At 47.8% G+C, this 10,000-nt stretch overlaps 2 protein-coding genes across 2 annotated transcripts in view; both read left to right on the forward strand.

The window, feature by feature from the left end:
• LOC149038763 (uncharacterized) overlaps window positions 1-1,323 on the forward strand; it is a 2,790-nt gene extending 1,467 nt beyond the window's left edge. The window contains exon 3 of the mRNA XM_089185687.1: window positions 9-1,323. Coding sequence (XP_089041813.1) covers window positions 9-1,323 — 1,315 coding nt within the window. The remainder of the gene's footprint in view (window positions 1-8) is intronic.
• A 1,857-nt stretch (window positions 1,324-3,180) lies between these two features.
• On the forward strand, window positions 3,181-8,653 carry LOC149038764 (uncharacterized). Its single transcript, XM_089183650.1, has one exon. The coding sequence runs from the start codon at window positions 3,432-3,434 to the stop codon at window positions 8,112-8,114; it is 4,683 nt and encodes a 1,560-aa protein (XP_089039776.1). The 5' UTR covers window positions 3,181-3,431; the 3' UTR covers window positions 8,115-8,653.
• Window positions 8,654-10,000: the final 1,347 nt, after the last annotated feature.

Consider the following 10,000-nt stretch of genomic DNA (forward strand, 5'->3'; position numbering starts at 1 on the left):
CACGTAAGAACATCAAACAACCCAGCTGATGTTGGAAGCCGTAGCAGAGAAGTATCCAACCATGCCTTATGGTGGAACGGCCCCGAGTGGTTGTCAGACAAAGCATGCTGGCCCCCTGACATAGTGACGAATGCCACACAAGAATCATTGGCGGAAGCTAAAGCAAAACAAGACATGCTAGTAGCAGTAGCAGTGGCAATGGCAGACAAGCTGGATGACCTTGTTGAAAAATTCAGCCAGTGGAAAGCAATTCGAGTGACCGCATGGATAATCCATTTCACCCAAAATTCTCGCGCCAAGAAGACCAAGAGGTTGGAGGGACCGCTAACCGCAGACAAAACAAAGAAAGCAGAACTCTTTTGGGTGAAGCAAGTGCAGGCGCGAGCTACTGCTGATGGGCGATACCAAGAAGACAAGCTGCAGCTGAATCTACAGAAAAATGAAGATGGAGTACTGGAATGCCGTGGCAGAGTTCAGGGCCACTACCCGATATTCCTACCAGATGGACAATGGTACACTGAGAAGTTAGTGGCCCAGGCCCATGTTGCAGTGCTGCATGGGGGAGTTGGGAGTACGATGGCAAAAGTACGAGAGCACTACTGGGTGCCACGTCTGAGAAGATTAACTAAAAGGATCGTGAAGTCTTGCCGTGGATGTCGGCGGTTCAGGGCGCAGGCCTATACCTCTCCTCCCCCAGGGAACATCCCAAGGGATTGCACAGTGGGCCAAACACCCTTCCAAGTCATTGGAGTGGACTTTGCAAGACCGTTGAGGTACTGGAAGAGACCAAAAGCTGAAGGAAAGACATACATCCTACTATATGCTTGCAGCCTTACACGTGCTGTGTATGTAGACCTTTTGCCAAACCTTGAGACCACTGAGTTCCTCAGAAGCTTAAAGTGCTTCATCGCCAAACATGGGAGACCACAGCGAATCTACTCTGACAATGGTAAAACATTTGTCAATGCATCCAAATGGATTGAGCAAGTAATGAAAGATGAGAGGATCTATGGGTTCCTCGCCCAGCAGGGGATCGAGTGGAAATTCAATGTCAGTCATGCGCCCTGGTGGGGCAGCCAGTTTGAAAGATTGATCGGGCTGGTTAAAGGATCCTTATACAAGTCTATCGAGAATGGATTGCTGTTGTGGAACGAACTCCAAGAAGTGGTGCTAGATGTGGAAGTTGCCCTTAATAACAGGCCACTAGATTATGTGGAGGATGACATCGAGCTGCCCATCCTTACCCCAAGTTCTCTATTGCACATGCAACCGAATGCACTGCCAGAATTGGAGCCAAACCACATCCAAGACTATGACCTCTGAAAGCGTGCAAAGTACTTGGGCAAGTGTAAAGATGCAGTGTGGTCCCGCTGGACCAAAGAATACCTGAGGGGGCTCCGGGGAAGACACCGCCTAAAGCACAAGGGTGACAATGCCCATCCAGCAGTAGGAGATGTGGTTATCATCAAGTCCGATGAAAAGAACTGTGCTCAATGGAAGTTGGGAGTGGTGATCAACTTGATAATTGGTCGAGATGGTGTGGTCCGAGGAGCAAAGCTACACACTCCCAAGTCAGTCATTGAACACCCACTGCAGCATTTGTATCCTCTTGAGCTTACCTGTGACATGACAATGGCACCAGCAGCTCTGAACCCTATTGTACCAGCCTTTAGACCACGAAGAAACGCCGCAGTTGCTGCTAGGGCTCGTATCCAGGAACTTGCTCAAACGAATGATCAAGACTAGAGAGAGTGTTTTTATTTTCGTTCATCATGGTTTTCATTTATCATTGTGTACTGATCAGGTTAAGATAGCCTCTAAGACATTTGCTCTCTCGAGACAAATGGGGGGAGAGTGTTAGGAAATGGACTGCGTGACTGTCACGTTGTGAAATTGAACTTTGTTCCTTCTGTTCTAGTTACCTAGTGATAAGCTGTAATCACGTGGTGTAAGTTTAGGGTTTCAAAACCATGTGCGAGTTGACATGTGATCTAGCGATTGTAATTTTCCTCTGTGCTGGGACATTAAAAATATAGTGAAGTGATTCGAGTCTGTTGGTCGATTTAATGTGAATATTATCGGGAAAATCTCTTGTGTTAGAAGCAATCGGAAGATTCCTGACACCCTGGTACATTAAAGAGGGCCGGAAGGTATTGAAGCACTGGGGACAAATTTTCATTTGTCTTTGTTCCCGAGCTATACACTTGGAGACGTTAAACTCCATGGAGAGGGATGCCTTTATTAACGCACTCAGGCGGTTCATCAATCGAAGAGGCAAAGTTCATGAACTGAGGTGTGATCAAGGAACAAACTTTGTCGGGGGAAAAAATGAGCCCAGCAACGCCTTAAAAGAAATGAACACCGAATACGTCAAGAATTTCTTCCTGAACCAAGAATGTGACCTTGAAGGATTCGTTACCTTGTTATACAGACTGTAATTCTTCGCAAACCATGGATGTTCGATTAAATAAATGCTGTTTGGTTTGTCAGACTGATGAGTCGTAGTTCTTCATTCTCGCATCCCCTTTCACACAGAAAGGCGGCTGCTACATTAAGTGTGAGATCTAAAACAAGTAAATTCATTCTATATATACCTCACCCTAACTACAAATCCACAAATTCTCAAGTGTAAGCAATTAAATGATATTCGATTATAACTAAAGTTTTTCCTTAGTTTACAATACTGGTTATGTGTGAATGAAAACACTTTTGTTTTTTCACATTTTTATTCCATGTAGTAGATACAAATATATAACATGTGTCAATATCTTACTATTTCCAGCTTAATACACACGAAAGTCGAATCGACACAACACATTAGGCTATAAAAAAAATGTCTGGATTGGTTTAGAAAGAACACCCTTTTTACATTTTAGTTGGTGATCAATTAATCTATTTTTGTTACCTGAATATGCAATCTAGGGGCGATTTTGTAAGGAGAAATTAGTGGTCAAAGGAATTGTTATTGTCCTAGTTTTTAGAGAAAGTCATTCCCTGAAAAGCTGTGTTCATTCAGTCAAGTAAAGAAGGTTGGCTGAGTCTAGAATCCGGCTTACCAGGGCTGCAAAAATTTGTTTTACTTTTTTTTCAAAAAAAAAAAAATAAATAAACAAATAAAAATTAACCTTTTGCCAGTACCGGTCAGCGGTATCTGGGTTGAGCATGCGCTTTCGAGGGCTTTTCTCCTCGTCACGTCGGCCATATTGTTTGTTACTCGTTTGGAGTCTAGTTTCCCTGTTGCGATTAAAGCCTTTCACTATCTGGACGTGCCTTGGTTCATTGTGTTAACTCTCCTACTGGCGTGGTGGCAGTGTTCGGTTCTACCCAGGCCATATTTTCGCCGAAGAAGGCTATTTTTCGCCTCGTCCACGTGAGCCAAAACAGTGTATCCTTCGCCGTGTCAACACGTTCCAGAGCCCTAAACGTGAAATATGGCTGCAACACACCGTGCACCGAAGCAGTGGTGCCTCTCCAAAGTGGAATCTATCAATTCCTTTGAAAACTGGAAGCAAAACCTCATTTACACTCTTTCTTTGGACAGCAACTTCGCCCCCTTCCTCGCAGATGGATTCACATGGTTAAAAAAGACCAGGGGTCAGCCGCTTCGAGGTCTTCACAACGATGGCGAATCAGTGCCATTAGCTCGTCGCCTGACAGCCCGCCAAAAGGTTAACTTCCTCGAGCTGATGTTAGGACAGATCGCCAACTATTGTCCAATTATCTCTCGAAATACTCTGGTGAAAAACTCTACATCCCTCGAGTTCATCTGGCAAACCATCAGACAGCACTTTGGTTTCCAAGTCACCGGGGCTCAGTTCATTGACTTTTCCGAAATACACCTAGCTGCTGATGAGCGCCCCGAAGATCTGTACCAGCGCCTCACAGCATTCGTAGAAGATTCATTGCTACGTGCCAACGGCTTAACCCACAATGGCCAAGCAGTGCAGGAGGATGAGGAGTTAACCCCTACACTCGAAAACTTTGTGGTCCTCACTTGGTTACGCCTCATTCACCCCAGTCTCCCACGACTGGTTAAGCAGCGCTATGGTACAGAGTTGAGATCCCGTACTCTTGCCTCGATCAAACCTGAGATCTCGCAGGCCCTCAATTCCTTACTCGAGGAAATCCGCACGTCGGATGATGCCAGAATCCTGCGTGCTGCTGTTGCAGACGATTTTCGTCGCCCTCGTCAGAGTAACAGGGGTGTTCCTAGAGCCCGTCCCAGACAACCCCGCCAAGACAAGGTCTGCCCTCTATGTAAACAGGCTGGCCGTTCTATGACAAACCACTTCCTCAGTCAGTGTACCTTCCTCCCCGACAGTGACAGGCGTTTCATGGTGAAAGCACGACAGATCGCCGGCATCCTTGACAATGACCAAGAAACTGAGACCAGTCCTGATTCTGATTCACCAGACCCTGACACAACATTGCCAGGCCCGGACATGGTGGCCTACCATGTGCAGACCCGCCAGTCCCCTTACATGGATGTCTTTCATGATCATCGAGTCGTGCGCGTCACCCTCGACAGCGGTGCAACTGGAAATATGATACGCCGTTCAACCGCGAAACACCTCGGCTGTCCGATAATCTCAAGTGCCCAGTCCGTCCAACAGGCTGATGGCTCGTCTCAGCTCCAGGTGATAGGAGAAATTCGTACCACCTTCACCCGGGACCACACAAACTTCGCGTTTGAAGGTCTCGTAGTTGAGAATCTTGATGTTGAGGTACTTGCCGTTACCCCCTTCATGGAGACAAATGACATCGCTGTCCGACCCGCTAAGAGAGAGGTACTACTAGGCAATGGCTCCGTCTACACGTATGGGTCCAAATCCCCACCCAACCCTCATGCAACCGCACGTAGAGCATTTGTCCTACGTGCCCCTGCTCCATCCCAGACAGTGTGGCCTGGAGAGTTCATGGAAGTACGTCTACCAGACGATGCACCTTCTGACTCGGAGTACGCACTAGAGCCTCGCATCGACGCACCCAGTGCACACAATCTGAAGCCATCCCAGTTGTGGCCACAACCTGGTGTCGTTTCCGGCGTTGCCCGAGCCATACGGATTCCTAACCTATCAAGCGTACCCCGCACTCTCAAGCGCCACGAACACTTCTGCCAAGTCATCCCTGCTTTTGAACCCCCCGAAGTCCCATCATCACCCCCACCTACTGCTCAGCGCCCGTTGCCGCCCTCCAGTACACGTTACTCTGCATCCGTTCAGGTTGATCCAGACAACACCCTTCCCCAAACCGTTCGTGCAGACTTCCAATCACTACTTACAGAGTACGACACTGTATTTGACCTGCAATTCCCTGGATACAATGGAGCCGCTGGCGCATACAAGGCCAAAGTCAACATGGGTCCTGTCGAACCTCCTCAGCGGAAGGGTCGCCTCCCCCAATACGCACGGGATAAGCTCATCGAGCTCCAGGAAAAGTTTGACGACCTAGAGAATCTTGGAGTCTTCCGCCGCCCCGAAGATGTGGGTATCACCATTGAATACCTCAATCCATCTTTCCTTGTAAAGAAGCCTAATGGTGGTTCCCGTCTCGTCACCGCCTTTTCTGATGTGGGCAGATACAGCAAACCACAACCATCCCTGCTACCCGATGTTGACTCCACATTACGGCTCATCGCCCAATGGTCACACATAATTGTCACTGACCTTACAAGCGCTTTCTACCAGATCCCTTTAGCCAAAGAGTCCATGAAGTACTGCGGTGTCGCCACCCCCTTTAAAGGCGTACGTGTGTATGCCCGCTCTGCTATGGGAATGCCTGGCTCAGAGACTGCTCTAGAGGAGGTTATGTGCCGTGTTCTAGGCCCCTTACTTCAAGATGGAGCCGTGGCCAAGATCGCCGATGATTTGTACTGCGGGGGCAACACCCCTCAAGAGTTACTCCACAACTGGAAGAGGGTCCTGCAAGCTCTTCACAAATGCAACCTGCTTTTGTCAGCCCACAAGACCATAATCAACCCCAAGTCAACCACTATCCTTGGTTGGATTTGGTCTGCCGGTACCCTGTCTGCCAGTGCCCACCGCCTCAACACCCTCGCCACGTACCCTGTGCCAAACACCGTTGGTCGTTTGAGATCGTTCATTGGTGCGTACAAAGTCCTGTCTCGTGTTATCCCACGGTGCTCTAGTTATCTAACCCCGCTGGATGCCGTCACGGCTGGACGTACTTCACAAGAATCCATCACCTGGTCTGATAGTCTCAGGGCTGCATTCCATAACGCTCAGAAGGCCCTATCCTCAGCCCTCTCTATCACCTTACCTAGACCTGAGGACCAACTATGGGTCGTCACCGATGGCGCAGTCAAGGACCCAGGAATAGGCGCCATCCTCTATGTGACGCGCAACAACAAGCTACACATCGCCGGTTTTTTCAGCGCTAAGCTGTGGGGCACTCAGACAACGTGGCTTCCATGCGAAGTAGAAGCCCTCTCCATCGCTGCGGCTACAAAGCACTTCAGTCCATACCTCATCCAGTCATCCAATAAAGCCTGTATCCTAACGGACAGTAAGCCATGCGTCCAGGCTTATGAGAAGCTATGCCGCGGCGAGTTCTCCGCAAGTCCTCGCGTATCTACTTTCCTGTCAGTTGTCAGCCGCTACCAGGCCTCAGTGCAACACGTCTCCGGCGCCTCTATCCTCCAGTCAGACTTCGCGAGTCGAAACGCTGCCCCTTGTGAGAATGAAACCTGTCAGATTTGCCTGTTTATCGCCTCAACCAGAGATTCTGTTGTCCGAGCCGCGACTGTCCAGGACATCCTCCAAGGCAATGCCCGCCTCCCTTTCACCAGCCGTCCGGCCTGGTTGGCCATACAGTCTGAATGCCCAGACCTACGCCGCACGCACGCACACCTTGTCCAAGGCACAAGGCCTTCCAAGAAGCTCACAAACATCAAGGACGTCAAACGCTATTTGCAGGTCGCCTCAATCGCAAGTGATGGCCTGCTCGTCGTCCAACGTCACGATCCCTTGTCACCGACCAGAGAGTGTATTATTGTCCCTCGCCAGGCCTTGGATGGCCTCTTGACAGCCCTTCACATTCAGCTCAGCCACCCTTCTTGTCACCAGTTAAAAATGGTTGCCAAGCGCTATCTGTTTGCCCTCGACCTGGACAAGGCAGTCTCCCGTGTTTCCGATGGATGCCACTCCTGTGCAGCAATTCAGAGATCACCAACAGCACGAATTGACCAGTCCACTTCGCCTCCACCTGAAACTATTGGGCAGTCCTTTGCGGCAGATGTCATAAAACGTTCTCGCCAACTTATCTTTGTACTCCGTGAAACAGTGACCTCTTACACGTCCAGTCTCTTTCTTGAGAACGAACGCCACCAAACTTTGCGTGATGCCATTATAAAGCTTTGCGTGGAAATGCGCCCCATGGATGGTCCACCTGCTGTGATCCGCACCGACCCTGCTCCCGGATTCAAGGCCCTTGTCAATGATTCACTCTTACAGAAACACAGAATCACAATTGAGCTTGGCCATGCCAAAAATCCCAACAAGAACCCCGTTGCAGAGAGAGCAGTCCAGGAATTGGAGAATGAGCTGTTACGTCAGGAGCCTCTCGGTAGTTCTGTCTCTCCCCTCACCCTTGCCGTAGCCACTTCAGCCTTAAACTCACGTATCCGTTCAAGAGGGCTTTCCTCTCGAGAAATGTGGACCCAGCGGGATCAGTTCTCAAACAAGCAGTTACCCCTCGCAGATGACCACATAATTTCCCTCCAGCATGAGCAGCGTCTCTCCAACCATCCCCTCAGTGAACGTTCCAAAGCTCCTGGTCAGTCAAGGCGTCCTACCCCCCTGATCGATATTGGTGATCTTGTGTACCTTCATTCTGACCTCAACAAGTCTCGTGCTCGTGACCGCTATCTCGTTGTAGCCATTGATCCTCCATTCTGTAACATCAAAAAGTTCATTGGATCCCAGTTGCGAAGTTCATCGTACCATGTCAAGCTATCTGAGTGCTTCAAGGTCCCATCTGACTTGGGTGATCCCTTCCGTGCCTCTCCGACCCTACGCAAACACTACTCTGATTCTGACGACGAAGATGGTCCTACTACAACGACTCACCCCCCCCTCTTTGCCTGCCATCCCTGAGGCCATCGCAGCTTCCACACACCCACCAGTTGTCAACCCTCAGTCTTACAGTCCAGCCCCTGCCTCTCCCGTTGACCATACTATGGATGATTTCGCTACACAGTCGCCCTGCCCTGATCCTTCCCCAGTGGAGTATGCAGCCACCTCAGCGGTGCCTTCTCCGCCTGCCCTACGGAGATCATCGCGCACCCGCCGTCCTCCTTCTCGTTTTGCAGATTATGACACTGAACTTTGAACACCGATCTTTAAACTCTGAACTTTGACTCGCCCACGCGTGTCAATTTGTTAGTTAGTCTTAAGTGTATATTAAATTGTTTTTAGTTCTTGTTTCTCCTTAAAAAAAAAAAAAAAAAAAAAAAAGGAAAGAAGTCACGCCAGTACCGGTCAGCGGTATCTGGGTTGAGCATGCGCTTTCGAGGGCTTTTCTCCTCGTCGCGTCGGCCATATTGTTTGTTACTCGTTCGGAGTCTAGTTTCCCTGTTGCGATTAAAGCCTTTCACTATCTGGACGTGCCTTGGTTCATTGTGTTAACTCTCCTACTGGCGTTTAACCTTCCAATTCCGAATGCCTTTAATTATGCTGGATGTAACTATGGTTACTTTGGTGAGGCAACTCACCATTTTTTCATTGGGGTAAAGGAAAATCTACTGACAGATAAAAATCAGGGTTGTCAATAAGCGGCGGCGACCGGCGATATCGCCAGCTACTTGAACGTTTTCGCCAGCTGCAAATTGGTCGAGATAAGCGGGAAAAAAGCGGTCATTATCAAAACGCTTTTAAAACAAAATTAGAAACAAAAGACAAAAAGAAAATGGGTTTGTTTCATTCATAATTTCAATGTATTTGCAATGCGCGATTTATAACAGAAGTTTTGGCTTGTTTAGTTTTGTGTGCTGCATGATTTGGGAATGAACAGATTAGGTTTGTTTACTATACATTGTCGCCTTTTGTTTTAAAATTTGCATATGGCTACGCTATCTATAAAGTTTCCCTAATGGTCGCGGGTCGCGGGTTTTAAAAAAGTCACGGGTTTTGAAAAAGTCGCTGGTTTTCAGAAGATTGCAATATAGGACTATAACGAAGAACAAAATCTACGCGTTAATGCGAATTTTCGCAAAATTAAGTTTACATTAACGCGAATTTGCGTGTGTTTATAAGAACTATTTCGTAGTGAATTTCAAGCCTGTGCGTTACAATTTCACATAATAATACACCAACGTTCAGCACCGTTATATTTATGAATCTAAAGATGTTTTAAATCAACTGAATGACAATATGTTAACTGACTCTGACGGCAAAGTAGATTTTCTCGAAATTAAGGCATCTTTAAATAACGATGCTGTAAAAAAGCATGATTTAAATTGATGATGATGCAAAGAAAGGTCCATAAAATTAAAGCGAATGTTTGAAATTAGTGTTAATAAAATGCATCGTTTGACTGGTTGCCCTGATTGTATCGGAATTTACCTTTCCATTTCCATAAACTGGTTAGTACACACATGGCACTGAGGAACGGAATGCAAAGACCATTCCGACCGATTGGCCTGGTTTCATTGGAAAACGTTCAATTGATCCCACTGATCAGACTGTAAAATCCCACTGATCAGACTGTAAAAATGGAATGCACCTTCGGTTTTCCCGCCTTTTGATCTGAAAAGCAAGAGCCCGGATGATAGTGTGCAACGGTGCATTGTAAAATTACGCATTCTAGAATGGAGAGTCAGCAAGGAATGTTTAAGCTTCGTCAGCGACTAAAGAGCCCACCAACTGAGCCTGGAGAGAGAACAAGTCAAGAAGCTCGTTTTCCGGCAACCCGAGAACCATCAAATTGATGTAAGTAAGCTTACGTAAAGCTTGTACTCGACTGCCAAAAAATATAAGATACT

The sequence above is a fragment of the Pocillopora damicornis genome, chromosome 10 (genome assembly GCF_964200805.1).
Source record: "Pocillopora damicornis chromosome 10, jaPocDami1.2, whole genome shotgun sequence".
Taxonomy (NCBI): Eukaryota; Metazoa; Cnidaria; class Anthozoa; order Scleractinia; family Pocilloporidae; genus Pocillopora; species Pocillopora damicornis.